Raw genomic sequence first — 21,953 nt, forward strand, 5'->3', positions numbered from 1 at the left:
CTGGAAGGCAACATAGAGCTTTTTAAAGATTTTAAGCTGGGGAATATCTCGTTCACATTTGTGTTTCCAAAAAATAACCTTGGTAGGGCAAAGCTGGGGCAGGGGACCTCTTGGGAAGGGACTGCAGTGGTTCTGGAGAAGTTATTGGCAGCCTGAGGCACAGGCAAGGAGGGAAAGTTGAAGCAGGAGGACCTGTTACACTTCCACTCCCACTCCCGGCCCAGTAACCTACTTGCCCGTAGACCACCAGCTTCCTTCCATAGCATCCTAAGACCAAGTTCTTGTCCTGAAAGCCTAATCAAAAAAAGCCATCTCTCCCCAAAGTCGCTGATACTTCCTCTGGGAGCCAAGAGTGCTTCACACTCCTTGGAAATAGGCAAACCTTGTCCCAAGACTGATCAAACCAAGATCTCCCTCACCTGTGGGCTTTGATACAATTGTCCTAATTAGTGCTTTCAGCAAGACTTTCTCCCATCTTTCTCCAAGGTCTAAGAAGTAACAGGGCTGATAAATCCATTCTAAGGGTTCAGCATTAAAGCAGCAGCAAGAGCCCATGACCCCTCATTACTGTGGGGCTGCTACTGGCTGCTACCTTGGAGGAGTCTGGGCATTAAGCGGGCCTTGGCTTCTGGATGGGGCTTGGGATGGGGGAACTCCTAGCCATGATGGACTCATGCTGCCCTACTGGAGGCCCATCCATCTATGTAAGGAGTGTTCCAGCGGGTCCTCATGTCTTCAGGATACATCCTTCTCAACATCTTTGTCTCCCAGCACCTAACATAGGTATACGGTAGATCTAGTTAGGACTTTATTTTTTAATTTTTTTTTCAACGTTTTTTATTTATTTTTGGGACAGAGAGAGACAGAGCATGAACGGGGGAGGGGCAGAGAGAGAGGGAGACACAGAATCGGAAACAGGCTCCAGGCTCTGAGCCATCAGCCCAGAGCCCGACGCGGGGCTCGAACTCACGGACTGCGAGATCGTGACCTGGCTGAAGTCAGACACTTAACCGACTGCGCCACCCAGGCGCCCCTCTAGTTAGGACTTTAAAAGCATCACAGAGACTTAAAGCTGCTGTTGGCACTACCACAGGGGAACTATGCTTCAGGGAGAGGTGGTTTGTGTATCAGGAAGTTTGTGTTAAATTGGAAAATGTCTCTTCAGCCACATTTCCAAAATCCCTTACAAATCCTTTGGAACCTTTGTTGGTGGCAGTAGTGGCGGTGGGGCTTAGCTGGTGAACTTTGGGGCTAGTGGGCAGATGTGAGGCCATGATGGAAACTGACCCCAAAACTGTTCTAAAGCTTTCACCCACTGATAGATGTGGCCATGGAGGCCTCTCCCTGCACCCCCCCCCTTTTAATGTTTTTATTTTTGGGAAAGAGCGAGCACCCTCAAGCGGGAGGGTGAGGGGCAGAGAGAGGGAGATACAGAATCCAAAGCAGGTTCCAGACTCTGAGCTGTCAGCAGAGCCCAAGGCAGGGCTTGAACCCATGAGCCCAAGTTGGATGCTTAACTGACTGAGCCACCCAGGCATCCCTCTACCTGTCCCTTATAACCAGCCACCCCAGATGACCTTCCTAGGCACCTGTAATAATCAACATCCATTTTTACCCCAAAACCCTCAAGTTTTTATAGGGCCTGTTTTTCATAACCTGACACCGACATCTTTATTTTCCAGTAAATCCTCAAGATGCCCCGACTGTTCTGACCCTTCCCCTGATCCACAAGCCCACCTGTGTGTCACTTCAGCTGACATTCATCCGTCCTGCCCTGCACTTAGCTCTGGACATAAACATTTACCTCTTATGTAGTATTTGGCATAGGGACTTCTTTCAAAAAGTAAGCTCAATGCCCAACATGGGGCTTGAACCCAAGACCCTGAGAGCCAGCTGGGTGGCCTGCATATGGACTTTTAAGGCTTAGCTTTGGTTTTGTTTTCCTACTTAGACTGTGAAGTTCTTGAAGGCAAATCTTGAGGCTTGTTTCCCAGAGCACTTAACACCGATCCCTGAACAGCTAATCAATGATTATTGGCCGGCAGTAGCCAATCTACCAGGGGAGGGCGGAGGGCGCTGGCCGGCAGCAAAAGAGCTGCCTCCAACAGCTTGTTTTTATCCACGGGCTATGACTCTACTTTGTAGAATCTTTGGGTTTTCCCAGAGTCCATGGGTGATCTTGGAGAACACATCCTAGGACTAATTGAAATCATGAGGGAGAGGGTTGGCAAGGAGCCCCAGCTGAAAAAGTAACATTTAAGGGCCAGAAAATCACCAGGGCTATAATGGAAATCCATCTGCTTGCTTGCTGGCTTGGGTGGGAAACAGAAAGGCCGGGAGCTACTAACATTTCACAGTGGAATCCAGGTTAAACAATCACAAGGCGTGTGAACACGGGCAAACCACTTGACATCACTTGAGCCAGCAGAAAAATTGGATAAAAAGCAATCTTTGGCTAGGCAGCCAAGGCCGCACTGAAACAGCTTCCCCAAACACCACCTCTTTCTGCCAAGGCAAGCTTCTACTCATTGGTGCTTCAGAATACAAAGCTCATCTCCCAAAACTAAATGTTAAGTGCACTTTGGGAGTTGCTGTCGGCTGCCACCTTGTGGTCCAAATTACAACTGCCTATCAAGACTGAAATAGATGGCTACCAGCACAAAACCACTCTAGGAACTTTAAATGTTTACATCTCTTTAAAAAGTTCCTTTCTCTGGAGAGAGAATCCCAAGCAGGCTCTGCACCATCAGCACCCACCGAGAGATCATGACCCGAGCCAAAATCAAGAGTTGGACACTTAACTGAGCCACCCAGGCACACCCCTTCAGGATTTCAAGGTTACAAATCTCACTTGGCTAATTACTGTCCAAATCCACACAATGCTTGGCCTGTAGTAGCTCATAAATACGACTCCCAAGTGTCCACACCCCCTTAAGGTCCACTATTAGTTACCAGTTCTGCTGACTGAAAAACCTTACCTCGGTGGGTGGGCACGTCCAGAGTTGCTAGTTGGCCCAAAGCTGCTGCCTCAAACACTTGGGACTCTGTGCCGTGTGCTCGCTGCAACCGTCGTCAGTTGTGGTTCCACCTGCAAGCCAAGCCGGCATCTCACCCAGCAAACCTGTCTGCAGTATCATCCCCTTTCACAGGTTGCACCTTCACGGCCCTTGCCCAACACCGAGCCGGCCATATTGCAGTGCAGGGCCAGACATGGTCCCCAAAAAGCCCTCTTGGTACCAAGATGGCACTTGGCCCTGTTGGAGAACATTGCCGCTCTTATCCATTTACTCATGTCATATGCAGGGTCACCACTTTCAAAGGCTCTAAAAGACTGGACAAGTGTTTCCTCCTTGAAGGAGCCCTGCGAGAGCAAGAGCTCCAACTGCGGTTATTCTGATTACGTAAAGACCAAAAACTCCCAGGGGTCTTCATATTGCTGGCAGTCTCTTTCAGAGGATTTTGTGCAATCTTGATGCAGTTTTCTCCTGACTTGTGTAAGCCCTAAGCTTCGAGAAGGTTGAGATTCGTTAATTCCAGGGCTAACAAAACAGCTACCTTCCTGCCACACAGAGTAGCACCAGCATGGCCCCGTCTAGTGAAGATGCTAACTTTCCAACTACCCCCCAGTATGGTAACCACGCTGGATGGGACTCAACAGGGGAGCACGTGCTGCAACACACGGCCCGTGTCTCAGCCACGTACTGCAGCTCTAACAGCCACAAGTGATGCCACCCTGGATGAAGACAACTCTTTAGACCTATTACTGTCTTGCCCCATTTACACTCTGATCCTTATATCATTCCTGTTCAGCCCACAGAATGCAAACCAAACAGGACACACAAGGTTAACTTTTTTCTGGCTACAGATTTATTCAACACAAAACAATCTCCAACTTTACTGAGGTGGCTGACCACGTCCACGACCAAATCCGCCTCTCTGCAAGAGAAAACATGACATCAGCATTAGCAGGATGCCAGACAGGCCTCATTATCCAATGTAAGGGCTCAAGACTTCAAGCCGTAACTCCCAGCCCTGCTCTTTACTAGCTACAAGGCCACCTCCTAGGCCTGTTTCCACATTTGTAAAATGGGAATATGGAGACCCATTCAAGAGTGTGCTCCAGTCACACACACACAGAAGCACCCCCAGCACGGGACAGCTGTGGCCTCAACAGTGATATGCCAGCACCTGCCCCGAGCACTTTACCTAGATCAATTAATCTCACAAGTACTCGCGACAGCTAAGACCATCACCTCTATTTTAAGGATGAGGAAACAGGCATGGAGGGAATGTGCCCAATATCACACCACCAAAAGGAAGATGAAGGACCTGATTCCACACCATCTTGGTACTGGAGCCCAATCTCCAGTTTGTAGTTCTTAACTGTTAAGTTTTAGTTCACAAAACTACTTACGGCAGTTAGAATTATGATGCTCATCAATGAAGAAATCACTATGCTATATGTCGTATTGATTTGGGGTCTTAAGGTTTCAGTAACTTACATATTTATAGAAGTTTGTATGCTGTATCTTAATGTAAAAACCTGGTTCATATTTCTCTGGGAGGGGGCTCCACTGCAACAAGGGGTGGGACCCACGACACTACACCGTATCCCCAGAACTTGCAGACCCCCAGGGCAGAGGCCGGAACAATGACTGCCTATCTACGGAGAGCAAACAGGGGGATACTCACAAACTGGAATTCAGTTGCTGACCCAGCCCCGGCCTCAGCTTTCTTGTCGGCACCAGCTGGAACAAGAAACATCACTTTAGAACCATCAGATGAGGTGATCTACTACAGACCAAGGGAAGCCGTTTCAACAATTGTACACCATGAAGTGCACCCAATGGTGCACATTATACCCAATGGTGAATCACTTCTGCCCCGTCCCTCTCCTGTGGCAGCTTTCCTTATGTCATCCTTCAGAACTCACAGTTCAAACTGCTGCCTCCTCCAGGAAGGCTGCCCAGACCACCAAGTCTGAATTATGTGCCCTTCATATAGGCCCCCACTTCCCATCGAGTTACTTACATGCTTCAGATCAGCACCTAGCTTACAGAGACAGCGCAATAAAGAAGGAAGAGATAAAGAACATAAAGGCTCACAGAAGGAAAAAGTAACTTCATTATGACCACAGTACAGAACAAAGATGAAAAGATCCGGTGCTGCCCTGTCCTGTGTGGCAGCCACTGGTCCAAACTGAGGTGTGTGCAGAATACATCAGACTTAAAGACTTGAGAGAGTGCAAAACAATGTTTATATAGATTACATGTTAAAATAGCACATTTTATTTTTCTTAAAATTTTAGTTTGAGAGCGAGAGAGAATCTCAAGGAGGTGCCATGCTGTTGGCACAGAGCCCAATGCAGGTCTCAATCTCATGAACCATGAGATCTTTTACATGAGCCAAAACCAAGAGTCAGACGCTTAACTGACTGAGCCACCCAGGTGCCCCTAAAATAACATTTCTAATAATACTGGATTTGGGGTACATGGCTGGCTCAATCAGTAGAGCACACAACTCAATCTCAGGGTTGTAGGTCGGAGCCCCACGTCGGATATAGAGCTTAAAAAATAAACAAATAAAATCTTGCTTTTCTCCCCTCACTCCCCCACCCCTTCAACAAGCAAGCTATCATGTTCCCAATGCTGTACTTTTGTTCATGTTGCTCTCACCTGAAATGCTCATTCCCACTCAAACTGGGGCTCAGGCCCAACCTCACATCCTCTGGAGAACTACTCCAATTCCCCATGTGATGTGACTTTTTAAAAATTTTTTTTAATGTTTATTTTTGAGACAGAGAGAGACACAGCATGAACGGGGGAGGGTCAGAGAGAGAGAGAGAGAGAGAGAGAGAGAAAGGGAAACACAGAACCTGAAGCAGGCTCCAGGCTCTGAGCCGTCAGCACAGAGACTAACACGGGGCTCGAACTCACGGACCGCAAGATCATGACCTGAGCGGAAGTCAGAAGCTCAACCAACTGAGCCACCCAGGTGCCCGGTGATGTGACATCTAATAAGAGCAACCATTAACTTTCTCTGAACTAGGGGCTGGAGAAATTCTTTCTTACTATCCAGTAACAAATTCACATCAGGTGCTATTTCTTTTATGAAGAATCAGGAACCAGGACACGAGGCAGGTATGTGTGGAAGAAGTTGACGAAAATTCCTTTATACCCTGCTTTTGTGTTACAATTAACTGCTTCTCAACAAAGATAAGTGGCCCACTTTAAGTGGCCCACAAAGCTATGAGACCTACACCCTCATCTGACTCTCCTGTCTTCTGTGGTTTAGACAAGCCAGACCAGGTGCCTTAATGCTCACCCCACAGAGAGCTACTGGCCGACTCCCCATACCTCCTTCAGATGTTTGCTTAAATCTCGCTTCTGTGACTGAAAACCCTATTGAAAACTGCACCATCCCCCTGCTTTATTTTTCCCTGAAGCATCCACACCAGAGGCAGACTATATACTCATTTTTGCTTACCAGTCTCCTACTACTAAAATGCAATTTCAGTGAGAAGGACCCTTTATCTATTACGTACGGTACTGTCTCTCCAGCTCCTACAACAGTGCCCGGTACGTCACAGAAATATATATATTGGTTGAATGAACAAACACCTGTTATTCCAAGACAATGCAAACACCTATTTAAAGACAAGGTTTTGAACCATTTTTGCAATGAGAAGAAAAAGACAATTTGAATGGGCCCTGCCCGCAAGGAGCTTGCGACACAGGAACACAACCACCAACTAACAAAAGCACGTTGCTTTCTGGAAAGTTTTCAGTTTTGCTCTACTTAAGGTCTTCAATAAAGTCTTCCGTGTCCCCAGTGAAAAGGCCTTTTCTCCTAATCCCATCTATCCAATCCCCGCACAAGGCAAGAAACATAAAGGACTCCAGCTAAAGATGACCTAAAGATTGAAACCAAGAATCTTTCCTGGTCACCTTGGCATTTTCGAGGGCTGAGCCCCAGCCAAGGTGACTGAGAATCCAGAGATCCCACCCCAATACCCCGATACAGATGATGCATTACTCACGGGGCACAGCGCTTCGTCTGTAGGTGTCTCTGTCAGCTTCCCCTCGTGTGAGTCTTGCAGGCCGCTCTCCCTCCAGACCTAGACAAATGAAACCACACTGTGAACATAGAGCAATGTGGGAACTCTGCTGCCTCCAGGCCAAGAAAAGTGAAATTGCTCTCCTGTTCTCACTGGCAACTTAGTTACGATGAGTTCAAGGGGACAGAACTGACACAGAACTACTGGCCATGAGTTTTGTCATCACTGACACTGGCTCCTCAAATGTGATGGAGAAAACTCACAATTAAAATGCCACCCATCTGCAAAAGTATTGCTTTCTTCTACTGCACTTCTCAACACAGATACACATCTTTCAAATACTTGGCAAATTAAGCAATCCGACCATTTCTACAAATCTCTGAAGAGCCAAAATTTTGAACTTGACCCATCTCTGAAGTGGAAAATCTCCTGTGCAAATGGGAAAGGAGGTGCTGAAAGCCCCACCTCCAACAGTCAGCATATAAATATACAGGCCACCAAGAACCCTTTAGTCCCTGGGCTGTGGGATATATGTTAAGGCAGATTAACTTACTTCAGAGTTTCTTTATTTTGAGAGAGTGAGAAAGAGAGACAGAGAGAGAATGAATATGAATGAATATTCCAAGCAGGCTCTCTGCACCAGCAGCACAGAGCCCAATGCAGGGTGTGAACTCACCAACTGGGAGATCATGACCTTAGTAGAAACCAAGAGTCAGATGCTTAACTGAGCCACCCAGATGCCCCTAGGCAGATTTAAAAGGTACTTTTAAAACATTCTCCAAAACACTAGAAGTTAATCTCATTCTCTCTACCCAGCACCCTAGAACTTTACCTAGAATCCACGATTAGAATATAGACTATAATTGATCTGAAACACATCTGAACTGCAGGGATCTACCCAGACACAATTTCTTTTCATAAACTAAGAGTATAGCACAGTAAATACAGAGGCACCTCTAACCTCCACATTGTTCCAAAGGTCAATTGTATTTTTTTTTTTTTTTTTTAAGTACAAGTAAGACTGAACCTGTAGTGAGTGGCTAAAATGCATGCCAGGTCTCATTTATGCCAACTAAATCAGAATCTGTGGGGGCACAGACTGTTCTTCCCCCCGCCGGGGATTCCAAGATACAGCAGAGAACCTTTGCTCTACTGATACATAATGCCATGTAACCACCAGAATCCCCTAGGGAGCGTTCACAAAAAATAGATTCCTGAGTGCTAAGAAGTCTCTTGCCAGGGGAACCTGGACAGTGTGGTGATTATCTGGTTTTAGGACACTGCACCTCATTACCCAAGCCCACAAACTGCTCCTCCCACAAAATTCCTATGACAAGTTCTTCCATAACCTAAGGAAAGAAAACCATAACCTTGACAAAGCCAGCAGTGATCCCCAGCCAGAAGGTAATTCACCACCCTTCTCACAAGCACATCCTTTCACACTATGATTAGGAGTTTGAGTTTTGATTATTTTAACATTTAACATTTATTTTTGAGACAGACAGAGACAGAGCATGAACGGGGGAGGGGCAGAGGGAGGGAGACAGAATCGGAAGCTGGCTCCAGGCTCCGAGTCATCAGCCCAGAGCCCGATGCGGGGCTCGAACTCACGGACCGTGAGATCGTGACCCGAGCCGAAGTCGGATGCTCAACCGACTGAGCCACCCAGGTGCCCCAGTTTTGATTATTTTAAATCAAACCAAGCAGAGCCCAACGTGGGGCTCAAACTCTGAACAGTGAGATCGTGACCTAGGTCGAAGTCGGATGCTTAACCGACTGGGCCACCCAGGCACCCCTTGATTATTTTTGCTCCCATTGCCGAGAGACTCTATAAATAAACTCTCCGTTTCTTTCACATGTGGTAAACAGCTTTGTTCTGGACTTTTGGAGACCGGCACAATCTCTGTCCTGGAAAAGTTATTCCATGCTCTACCACATGTGCCTGGCCACAGACTATATTCTGTTTAATGGCATCACCTGGAATGGCCTGAAGACCCGGCATGATTGCAGTTCCATTACGAGTCCTACGCCAGGGGACAAAGGTTCCAGGACTTGGCCCACGGTCCAGCTGACACCAATGGTGTATTATAAGAGCCCTTTTGCTCCCCACCGTTTCACATATACCCTTCCTCTGAGAGAGAGAGAGCAACTTCAGGGCAGGCCTTCATGTGGGCAACATACCTTTGGGCCGCGGCCTGCCGGTCTCAGGACGGCTGCGACGCAGAGTGGCAGGCACGATCTCAGGGGGCAGGTGGAGGTAATCACGAAGATACTGGATACCCTCGTTGGTAAGGTACCAATAGAAATGTCTCCAGGCAAACTGTTCCTTTACGTAGCCTCGTGATTTGAGAGACTGTAAAACAGAAAACAACTGTCAAGATGCAACTAGAGACCCGAATCTAGAAACTTGGTGCAAAAGAAGCTAAATTACGTAGACAAGCTTTCAGGATGTATCTACCTCAGCGCCCTTCAAGGCAGCAAGCAGCTCTGGCTGTCCTGACCTCTCCTTGGAATCTGCCTCCAACATTTAGTGGAAAATCCCTCCATCTGCACCCCACTCCAGCAGCCCCCAGGCTACCTGCATGGCTTTCATGACGTGAAGATTGGGCACATTCTTGTCTGCCAGCTCAGGGTGTTTAGGCATGTGGACATCCTTCTTGGCCACCATCACTCCCTCCTTGAAAAGGAGTTCATAAATGGCAATTCGGTTCTTCTTGGGCATCAACATCTAGAAGGAAGTGATCCATCAAGAGCATTTCTGGGCAAAATAGCCAGGGTCCAGCAACAAAGTTCATGACCCCAAAACGATCACACAAAATTATCGTCCAGTGGGTTGAAATCTCAAACCACGCACTTGAAAATATGCAGGAAAGAGAAGTTCAAACTCCTCAAAACTGACACCCGCCAGTTACCCTCCTCCACCTGCCAAAAACGCTCGAGGAAGAAGGTGCCGTGACGTTTGGGCAAAACAGATGTGGGGTGGCCCTTCGCGCCAGACTTCATTCTCACACTCACGGAAGCATAATGGGGGGCGCAAACCCTGTACTCTCGGCAGCATTTGGGGGGGATTTGGGGAACTGTACCTAGCGCGGAACGGCGAGGCATGCTTTCAGGGACGCAGGACCCCCAAACCGAAGGGCCAAGGCCTTCCCTCCCTCATCTCCTACCACTCTTCCACTAGAGCTGCAAGGCCAGGCAAGGAGGGAGCCCGGAGCAAAGAATTCAGGATCGAAACAAAAACGGGCAAGAGGAGCACAGTGTCCTCAAACTCGCCATTAGGGTCGCCGCGACACAAGGGCTTCCATTCCCCCCCCCCCTCAGCCTCCGCAAACGGGACGCCAATCTTCTTTCAGCGCCCCACTACCCGCCAAAGAGCGCCCGCGGCCCCTCTCACGACTCGGAAATAGACGCGCGGGAAGCGGGAGAGTGGCCCCTCCGCCCCGACTGCGGGGCGGAGCGGCGACTACGACAACTGGATGGCCAGGATGGAGGCCGATGGAACCCGCACCACGGAGAAACTCACCTCTGCAGCTACTACGTCCGGGACCGGGGCCGAAAGGAAGGGGCATGCGCGGCGCGGCGTCTCTTCCGGGCTGACGTGCCCCGCCCCCTGCGAGGACCCGCGGGCTGCCTGGGGTGGCCTCGGCGGTGCCTGAGGGACTGGTTGGCTCTTTGCAGCTCGGAACCTCGACCGCCTGGGGGACTCCACGCACGTGGGAGCCGACGCCGGAGCTTGTGAGCCTGCGTGTTTTGTCGGAAAATGATCCCTTTTATGCTTGCGCAGTCCCTTCAGAAACACGCTAATTCTTTATTTCCCACCGATAATTTAACTTCTTATTGTGGAAGTAATACATGTTTTTTGAGCAGGTAGAGAACATATAGGCGAAACAATAACAATAATATAAGAATAAATACAGAATCCCATGAGCTAAAGGTAATGACTATTGACATTTTGGTATGTATGCTTCTACACTCAAACGCACCCAAGCAAGTATGTAGATAGATAGATAGTAACAATGGAATGTCTTGTATGTACATTATGTAAGATGGTGATGACCTGTGTTTTTCTGCTTATCACACATCATGAATCTCTTTTCATGTAATTGAGGGGAGTCCACTGGTAGATAGTTGAATCAACACTGTGGGTTTTTTATTGTTGTTTTCTTTTTTCTTTTTTTTCTTTTTGAGAGAGAAGAGGGCCCAAGGGAACGAGGGGCAGAGAGAGAATCCCACAAGGGGCAGAGAGAGACAGAGAGAGAAGTGGGGTTCGCCCGGAGCTCGTGTTTTACCCGAAGAGGGACTCGTGCTCATCTGAAGTGGGGCTGGAGCTCCCCTGATGCGGGCCTCGAACTCATGAACTGTGAGATCATGACCTCAGGCGGGAAGTAAGATGCTTAACAACTGAGCCACCCAGGTGCCCAGGGATTTTCTTTTTTTTTTTTTTAAGTTTATCTATTTATTTTGAGATAGAAAGAGCAACTTGGGGAGGGGCAGAGAGAGAGAGGGGGACAGAGGATCCGAAGCAGGCCCTGTGCTGACAGCAGAGAGCCCAACGCGCGACCTGAACTCATGAGCTGTGAGATCATGACCTGAGCGGATGTCAACCCAGCGTTTAACCAACTGAGCCACCCAGATGCCCCTGGATATGTATTTTTAAAATCCTTCACTGTTGTAAGTAACAATACCACACACATATTTGCACCATTGTCCATTATTTTCTTTAGGATAAATTCCTGGAAGTATAATTGTTGAGCAATAAAGCACACATTTTTTAAAATTTTTTATTTTTTGACATTTATTTTTGAGAGAGAGAGTGTGAGTGGGGGAGGAGCAGAGAGAGAGAGAGGGAGACACAGAATCCAAAACAGGCTCCTGGCTCTGAGCTGTCAGCACAGAGCCTGAAGCAGGGCTGGAACTTGGGACCTGTGAGATCATGACCTAGGCCAAAGTCGGATGTTTAACTGCCTGAGTCACCCAGGTGCCCCTAAGGCACACGTTTTTAAAAAAACTGTTTATTTACTTTTTTATTTGACAGAGAGCGGGGGAGGGAAGAGAAAGAGGGAGAGAGAGAATCCCAAGCTAATAGCACAGAGCCTAGAGGGTGTCCATCTCACAAACCATGAGATCATGACCTGAGCTGAAATCAAGAGTGCCATGGTTAACCGACTGAACCACCCACACACACCAACAAAGCACATTCTACATTTTTGACACATTCAACACTGACTTTCAGGAAGGCATTATCAATTTCATTCTAGCCAGCAGTTATTAACAAGACTCACTTCCCCATTAACCCTGCTGGGATTGGGTAATATTATTACTCATTTTTGTCAGTTTGATAGATGCTCTTTTAATTTATTTTTATTGATTACTTCTGTGGTTAAACAGTTTTCTTTTTAGGCGTTTGTGTTCCTTCTTTTATGAATTGTTCGTTTCCATGATCAGCTTTCCTATTGAAAACTTTTTTTTTCTATTGGTTTGAAATCACTCTTTACATATGAAAGCTATTAATCATTTATCACATACGTTTTCAAGAATTTCCCCATTTTTTTCATTTGTCTTGATTTTCATGGTATTTGGAAGTAGAAGTTTCACGTTTCTTTATATCCAAATCTTTATGATTTTCAGACTTTGGTACAATGCTTAAAACATCACTCAACATCTCACGATTATATAAATATTCATCTAGTTTCTTCAAGTATTTCTGTGGTCTTATTACCTAAAAAATATTTGTCACTTTTTCAAGATGGAAAAAATTTTGGAGATTGGTTGCACAACAATGTGAATTACTTAATGCTACTGAATTGTATACCTAAAAATGGGTAAGATAGTAAATATTCTGTTATGTGTATTTTACCACAATTTGAAAAATAAGTATTCATAACATGTTTACAGAAGTTTTTTATTTTGGGGTCACTTGGGTGGCTCAGTCGAGTAAGCATCAGACTTTGGTTCAGGTCATGATCTCACGGCTTGTGAGTTCGAGGCCTATGTTGGGCTCTGTGCTGACAGCTCAAGAGCCTCGAGCCCGCTTCAGATTCTGTGTCTCCTTCTCTCTTGGCCCCTCCCCTGCTCCTGCTCTGTATCTTTCTCTTTCTCAAACAGAAATAAACATTTGAAAAAATAAAAAAGAATTTTTTTAAATTTTTGTTTATTTTTTCAAATGTTTATTTTTGAGAGCACGAGTGGGGGAGGGGTAGAAAGAGAGGAGGACAGAGGATGCAAAGCAGGGCTCTGTACTGACAGCACAGAGCCTGATGTGGGGCTCAAACTCACCAGCCATGAGATCATGACCTGAGCCAAAGTTGGACGCTTTACCGACTGAGCCACCCAGGCGCCTCTGAAATTTAAAATTTCATTAAAAAAAGAATAAACAATAGATTTGACACACTTGAAGAACAGACAATAGATTTCACACATTTCCGTGAAATGGAAGATGGAAGTGAAAAAAATTGACAATGTAGTTCAGGGAATAAAAGAGATGGAATATTTGAAAGAAAGGATAAGAAGTATGATGGGTAGAGTGAGAAAATCTATCAAGTGAAGTCTCATAATAGAGTATGTAAGAAGGAAACACTGTCAGAATATTTTCCAGAATTATTGGAAAACAACACACTTCAGATTCCCTGAGCTCATCGAATCCCAAGGTGGATTACCTAAGAACATATCCATGCCCACAAACAAACAAACAAAAAACCCCAAAACATAAAAAATTTATACATCCATGCCTAAACATATAATGAAATTGCAGCGCATCAAAAACAAAGAGAAGATCTTAAAAGCTGGAAAAGACGAGGACTGCTCTCTTCCCAGAGCAGCAATAGAATGCCCTCTGCTGAAATGGAGTCTCCCAGGTCACCTCCCTTGTAATGGCTAGAGTGATCCCTCTATTATATCAGACCATATCATTCCCCTGCGTAAAACCCTCCAATAACTCCCTAGTTCACTTGCAAAAATACTCAGTCTTTTTTGTGACTTAACTGTGTTTAGATCTTTTATTCTGCAATGTTTTCTGATGTAAAATTTTTAACTCCAAAGGGTTAGCTGCTATCTCAACATCATTTCCTCCGTAAGCTACGCTTGTATTTCTCTGAAATCCCGCTGAATTGTTTATGAGAGATGAATTCAGTTTCAGGTTTTGTTGCATTTGTGCCTATGAGACGCACTGGTGAAACACCAGTCTCATTTTCTTTTAAAAATTGTTTAAAGTTTTTATTTTAATTCCCGTTAGTTAACATGCAGTATTATATTAGTTTCAGGTGTGGTTTCAGTAGAGTGGTTCGACCCCAGTATAATTTTAGATAAAAAGCTCAGAATTTGTTCTGTGGGTTAGAGTTGGGTTAGATTAGGTAAGGGAGTCATCTAAGACCTTGTAAGTATCTGAGATCATCTAGAGAGGGTGTGGGTGAGGAAGGACCTCACAGAACTTCTCAGCTCACCTGGGAATACCTGTGGATGGTATTCCTATAGGTGTCTCCTTCCCTGGGTAGATCCCTTCTGATGGGCAAGGACCATGCTTTTCTCTCTGTGTCCTCTCCAGCAGTGAACACAAAGTCTCACACGTTAGGTATACTTAATAAATGTTTCCAGGGGCGCCTGGGTGGCTCAGTCCGTTAGGTGTCTGACTTCAGCTCAGGTCGTGATCTCACAGTTTGTGGGTTCTAGCCCGTGTGGGCTCTGTGCTGTCAGCCCAGAGTCTGGAACCTGCTCTTGATTCCGTGTCTCCCTCTCTTTCTGCCCCTCCCCTGCTCATGCTCTCTCTCTCTCTCTCTCTCTCTCTCTCTCTCTCTCAAAAATAAACATTAAAAGTTTTTTTTAAATAAATGTTTCCAGAATAAACAGCAACCTCATGGGGAAGGAGGACGGATAATAATACCCTCTGACTTTATAGAAGACTTCTCTGATGACAGTATATCCTTGAATTCACTGAATTCCATGCATCAGTTAGGCACTGAGCGCCTGGTGCTGGGCCAGGTGGTGGGGCAAGAGTCGGGGCAGGAACACACATGGATCCCATGCCAAGCAACAAACACGCCCATTATGTGCTGGAAGCTATGAAGAAAATGATCAGGGTGTGGTGACAGAAAGCAATGGGGAGTAAGGAGGTTAACACCTATGGAGGAGTCGAGCTTGGGTTGAGAACAGGCTAGGGGAGCAGTTCCTACGACAGGTTCTACTGCAGAAGAGCACTTGAGTTGAAAGGCAGCCAGCCTGGCTGGGACGGACAAGGCACAAGTGGCCTCAGGAAGGAAGTAGGATTTTATTCAAAGGGCAGTGAAAAGCAACAGCTTTCAAGAAGAGCGACAGGGGGCTCTTGGTGGGCTCAGTCGGGAGGGCATGTGACTCTCAGGGTTATAAGTTCAAGCTCCACGTTGGGTCTAGAGATTACTTAGAAATAAAACGTAAAAAAAAAAAAAAAAAAAAGGAAAGAAAAAAAGTAGTGACAGGATCAGATGTATGTTTTAAGAAGATTAACTTTTATAAAGATCAACACCATTTATACCACTGCCATGCTATACTGTGCATAAGGTGTAATTACGTCACCTACCACATGTTAAAGGTTCAGAAACCACAAAGAACCAAAAGCCCAAAACTGAGACTTAGAGAAACAGATGCTTCTTTCTAGGTTACAAGACATAAGAAGTGATGGAAGTGGAGTCTGACTGCAGAGCCCCAAGCCTTCCCTGTTGCCTTAGGCTGTCCCTCTGCAATGGGGTCTTTCTACTGGGGTCAAGGTCAGGGCCAGGGAGCCAGAGCCCAGGACTTAGCACAGTGAGAGGAGGGACTCTGGCTCTCCTGGGGTTTGGTCTCACCCCTGCTGCCCATCAGAATAGCTTGGGAGGCTTTTAAAAATCCATTCACCCAGTCCATACCCCAGACCAATTTAGTCAACTGCTCTGGGGGTGGAGCCCAGGCATCAATATTTTATTTTGTCATTTTTCTTGATGTGTAATATACATGCGGTAAAGTGCACACATCTTAAGACTACAACTCAATGTGTCGTTACGTGTGTGTACATGTGACTCCATGTTAACTACCATCCAGATCAAGAGATGGAGTATGTGGGGCACCTGGGTGGCTCCGTTGGTTAAGCGTCCAACTCTTGGTTTCAGCTCAGGTCATGAATTTGCTGTTCGTGAGTTTGAGCCCTGAGTCGGGCTCCGCACTGACAGTGTGGAGCCTGCTTGGGATTTTCTCTCTTACCCTCTCTCTCTGCCCCTCCCCTGCTTGTGCTCTCTCTCTTTCTCTCTCAAAAATAAATAAATAAACTTAAAAAAATTAAAGAGAGAAAATGGGGTATGACCAAAACCCTAGTCTTGGTCTCCATCGATGCCTCACCCCAATTCCCACATACACACTATTCTGACCAATGGCACCACAGATGTGTCTGTTTGGGTCTGGCTACACGCCCCCCCTCTTCCTCCCCCCCCCCCCAACTCCCAGTCACTAGGTCTGTGAGGATCCGTGTCACAGGTATGGGCAGTCTGTTGCTTTTTGTTGCTGGGTGACATTCCATTGTATAGATAGATCACAATTTGTTTATCTGTTTACCAGTTGATGGACATCTAAGTTGTTGCCAGTGTTTGGCCACTATACATAAAGCTGCTGAGGGGCGCCCGGGTGGCTTAGTAGGTTGAGTGCCCAACTTTTGATTTCGGCTCAGGTCGTGATCCCAGGGTCGTGGGATTGAGCCCTGCGTCGGGTTCTGTGCTGGATGTGGAGCCTACTTGGGATTCTTTCTCTCTCCCTCTCCCTGCCCCTCCCCCGGTCTCTCTCTCTCTCTCTCTCTCTCTCTCTCTCTCTCTCTCTCAAAGAAAAAAAGTAACAAAGCTGCTGAGAATGAATGGTCTTACACACGTCTTCTGGTGGACCTGGGTGCTGAGTAGCAGCGGTTTCTAAAGCAGCAAACCTTGAGAACCACTGACTTTGAGGAATCTATAAACTCCTTTTGCTATTGCAAAAGATGAAAGTCAGAGTCGGGGTCCCTGGAGCCCCTGGGAGCTCCAGGTTTGAAATGAGGTAACTGTGGCTTGTAAAGATTTTTTTGGTTGCAGTTCCTTTCCTTTTGAGGTTCCGGAGCCTTTAGTAGAATCTGTGTCACGGCAGGAATGGAGGGAGACCTGGGGAGCAGTGCCCCCTATGGCCCGCAGGGTGGCCTCTATTTCTGAGCCTCTGGGAACCTGGTGCACACGCTCTTTCATGGTCCAAGTAAGGTGATGCACTGGCTGTAACAGCAGTGAATCACATGTCACCAACAGACACCTTGGGCCTCACCGGTTCCCTGCATCTCCCTTCGCCACATCTAGAATAGCTTTCTAATCCTGTAGCCTGTTACCTCCTCCCACTTCTGAAGAAACCTCCTCAAAAGAGCCATCTGTGCTGCGAATTTTCATTTATAGCTCCCACAGCATATGTGAGTTTGTGATATGTAGGTAGATGGCTGCAGATACATTCCCGGACACACACACACACACACACACACACACGCACACACGCACACGCATGCATACATGAGTTACCCACATCTGGCGCCATGGGGCTGATGGTAGGATTTCTCCTCTAAATGGAGCCTGAACATGCCTTCCACATGTGCCTTATGGACAACCTCTCCCTCAGGAACTGTCATCTCTTTGTATGTCACTGGGGCAGCTCCTCTGACCTCACCTGCATGGAGCAGCCATGATTAGTTCCCCAAATTATTTGATAATGATGAGTGTTGAGACAAAAACGGTAGACAGAGTTCGGGAATGCCACATTTTTTGTTTAGATTTTTTTTAAACATTTATTCATTTATGAGACACAGAGAGCACGAGCAGGGAAGGGGCAGAGAGAGAGGGAGACACAGAATCTGAAGCAGGCTCCAGGCTCTGAGCTGTCAGCACAGAGCCCGACGTGGGGCTCGAACTCAAGAGCCGCAAGATCATGACCTGAGCCAAAGTTGGATGCTTAACCGACTGAGCCACCCAGGTGCCCCAGGAACGCCACATTTTTATAGTCTGTTGGATCTGTTGCCTTGAGTCCCTGCTCTTGTTGCTGCTGCAGAGATGATCCACATTGCTGTCAAGGTCTGGTTCATCCACTGTCACCTGTAAACCTCTGAGCATTTCTCATATTCCCGTGTTTTCCTTTAAACTGCCTAATTATAGCTTTGAGTACCCGTTTATGGCAGGAAAAACTGATGCTTCGGAAGCTTTGGAATGTCAGCTCCACAAGGGCACGGATTTCTGCCAGCAGTGCTCACAGCTGGTGAGCTGCTGTCCCAGCAGCCTGGACAGTGCCTGGCACACAGGAGGGGCTCAGTAAAGATTTCTTAATAAACGAAGCTTGTGGTGCATTTTGGTTTTGGAATTCCTAACTCAGTATCCTCTTTCTACTGAACTTCCTTCCTTGGCTCAGTCCAGTAGGACGAGCAAGGTAGCCATGCTCCTCTCTGGAGTTTCCTCTCCCCGCCCCCACTGGAGCCTGTCTTTCCCTCTACCCGGTCTGCTGCAAATCTCGGCTCTGCCACTGTCACTGTGGGGCCTTGGGCAGATCGCTTCGCCTCTCTGTGCCTCAGTTACCTCATCTCCTTTGTGGAAATAACAGTCGTACCAACCATGTGGGGTTGTGGGAAGGATTATAAGAGTTCACACAAGTGATGCATTTGGAGCAGTGCCTCGCACACGGCGTGCCCTCAAGACGTTAATTATTTAGTATTTTAAATTTTTCATATTTATTTTTTACTATTCCATTATAAAATAAAACCATACAGGAAACCACAGAAAATAAAGGTACAGTTTCACGAATTTTTAAAAAAAGATGATTTATTTATTTTGAGAGAGAGAGAGAGAGAGAGAATCTCAAGCAGGCCCGCTGCTGTCAGTGTGGAGCCTGGTGTGGGGCTCAAACTCACAAACCCTAAGATCGTGACTTGAGCTCAAACCAAGTGTCAGACGCTTAACCGACTAAGCCATCCAGGCTCCCCTAGTTTCATGAATTTTTGTAAGGCAAATGCTCTTGTAACCACCATCCATGTCAAGAACTAGAACTTTGCTGTGCACCCCCCCATCCAGAAGCCCCTCCTTACCTCATCCCGAGTACGGCCCCTGGCTCCCTCCAACAGTGCCCACCAGCCTGGCTCATAGTATTCACTTCCACGGAGCATCATCACCTATGTGTCCATCTCTAGATGCTGTAGTTCAGTGCCCAGTTTAAAAATGAACTTAATGGAGGTGTAATTTATACCCAAGAACGTTCACCAATTTTAAGTGTGCAGTTGGATGAGTTTTGACAAATATATAGTCATATAACCATCAATCATGATAGAAGAACATTTCCATCACCCGAAAAATTCCCTTGTGCCCCTTTACATTCCTCCCTCCTTCCCACTCCTCGGTCCAGGCAACTACTGACCTGCTTTGTCACAACAGATTAAATTTCCCTTTTCTAAAATTTTGAAACAAAAATAAACTTTTATATACATGAAATCATATATGGTATATTCTTTTTTGCAGATGGCTTCTTTCACTCAACATAACGGTTTTAAATTTTATTCACGTGGCGGGGGGGGGTGCGTCTGGGTGGCTCAGTCGGTTGAGCATCTGACTTTGGCTTAGATCATGATCTCACAGCTCATAGGTTCGAGCCCCACGACGGGCTCTGTGCTGGCAGCTCGGGGCCTGGAGCCTGCTTCAGAGTCTGTGTCTCCCTCACTCTCTGCCCCTCCCCCACTTGCACTCTATCTGTCTCTCAAAAATAAATAAAACAGTAAAAAAATTATTCACCTTGTAGACTGTATCAATATTTTCTTCCTTATTGTTGCTGTGTAATATTCCACTGAACAAATATATTGAATGTGTTTATGCATTCTGTTTTGATGGGCACCATCAAAACACCATCAAAAACATCAATTTTTCTCTATCTGACTAAAGCTTCTGTGAACATGAGTGTACAGGTTTTGGTACAGACATACGCTTTTCATTCCCTTGGGTAAATACCCAGGAGTGGGATTGCTAGGTTGCATAAGAAGTGTGTGTTAAAATCTGCATGAAATTGTCAGATTATTCTCCAAAGTGGAGAACATTCTCATCAGCAACATATGAGAATTCTAGTTACTTTGCATCGCTGCTAGCATTTAGAATCATCAGAGTTCTTTTTAAATCCGTTGGTTTGTTTCTTTCTGTTTTTTTTCTTAACCCGTTCTATGGTATGTAGGGTATATAGTGGTATCTCACGATAGTTCTAATTTGCATTTCCCTAATGACCAATCATGTTAAGTATCTTTTCATTGGCGTATTGACCATTCACCCGTCTTTTTCTTTTCCCTCCCAGCTTTACTGAGGTATGATTGACAAACAATCATTGCCTATATTTAAGGTGGACACCTGGTGTTTTGATACCTTCTTTTCCGAAAGGTCTTTTTATCTTTTGCCCATGAACATTTCCTTAAATTGTGGTAAAACGCACATAACTCACCATCATAACCATTTTCAAGCGTGTGATCAGTCTTTTGCCTGTTTCTAAGCCTGGATCGTTTTTTCCTCCTATTATTGAATTGTAGGAGTTATTTATATAATCTGGATACCAGTCCCTTTTGCAGATATATGTGCTGTGAATGTTTTCTCCTATTCTGTGGCTTGTCTTTTCATTTTCTTAACAGTGTCTTTTGAAGACCAGAAGTTTTAAATTAATTAATTAATTATTAATAGACTACGTTATTAATTTTTTAACAACCTTGCTTTTTGTGTCCTAGCTAAGAAATCTTCGTCTACCTGAAGTGCACAAGGATTGCCTCCTACGTTTTCTTTTAGAAGTTTTGTCGTTTTTACCTTTTACACTCACATCTATGATCGATTTCAAATTCAATTTTGTGTGTGTGTGAGGATTGAGATTCTTTTTGTTTCCAACGGCCATCTAGTTCTCCCAGTGCATTTGTTGAACAGACCATTCTTTCCACGGTGAATAGCTTTGGCATCTTTGTCAAAAATCAACAGACCATAAATTTCTGGATCTGCTTCTGGATTCTCTTTTCTCTTCTACTGCTCCCTAGGGCTGTCCTGACACCGGCATGACACTTCCTGGATGCCATTGCTTTGCAGAAGTCTTGAAATCAGGTAGTGTAAGTTTTCTAACTTCTTTCTTTCTTTCTTTCTTTCTTTCTTTCTTTCTTTCTTTCTTTCTTTCTTTCCTTTTCTTTATTATTATTAAATTTTTTTTTATTTATTATTTTTGAGAGAAAGAGAGAAAGCACATGATTAGGGAAGGGGCAGAATGAGAGAGAGAGGATCTGAAGTGGGCTCTGTGCTGACAGCTTTTTGCTGACAGCAAAAAGCCTGACGCGGGGCTCTGACGCATGAGCCATGAGATCGTGACCTGAGCCGAAGCCGAATGCTTAACCGGCTGAGCCACCCAGGCGCCCCACTCTGTTCTTTTTTTAAAAAAAAAATTTTGTTTTGGTTTGCTCATTAAAAAAATGTTTTTGATAAGCATCATAAGGACAAGGAAAGACTTATAGATTCAAGGAGAGTAAGGAAAAATAACAACTAAATGCAGTGTGGGGTCCCGGATCAGATCATGGAAACAAAAAGGGACATTAGTAAAAAAAATCATGAAATTTAAGTCAGGTCTGTAGTTTAACTAGTCTTGTACCTGTGTTACCTCCCTACTCTTGGCGACACAGAATAACACTAAGAGAAGCCAGGTGGAGGGTATAAGACAACTCTGGGTACCATGTTTTCAACTTTTGTCTAGGTCTACAATTAGTCCAGAATAAAAAGGTTTTTTGGGGTGCCTGGATGCTCAGTTGGTTGGGTGTCTGACTCGAACTCAGGTCATGATCTCCAGGTTCATGGGTTCGAGCCCTGCGTTGGGCTCTGTGCTGAAGCTCGGAGCCTGGAGCGTGCTTCAGATTCTGTAC

General features: G+C 45.8%; 1 protein-coding gene across 1 annotated transcript; it reads right to left on the bottom strand.

Moving 5' to 3' along the window:
* Positions 1–3,844: 3,844 nt before the first annotated feature.
* On the bottom strand, positions 3,845–10,735 carry RPS10 (ribosomal protein S10). Its single transcript, XM_006931630.3, has 6 exons — positions 10,581–10,735; positions 9,636–9,785; positions 9,239–9,410; positions 7,040–7,117; positions 4,693–4,748; positions 3,845–3,936 (listed from the first exon to the last, which is right to left on the bottom strand). Exons 2-6 carry the CDS (start codon positions 9,783–9,785, stop codon positions 3,895–3,897), a joined length of 498 nt encoding a protein of 165 aa, XP_006931692.1. The 5' UTR covers positions 10,581–10,735; the 3' UTR covers positions 3,845–3,894.
* Positions 10,736–21,953: the final 11,218 nt, after the last annotated feature.

The sequence above is a fragment of the Felis catus genome, chromosome B2, assembly GCF_018350175.1.
Source record: "Felis catus isolate Fca126 chromosome B2, F.catus_Fca126_mat1.0, whole genome shotgun sequence".
NCBI lineage: Eukaryota > Metazoa > Chordata > Mammalia > Carnivora > Felidae > Felis > Felis catus.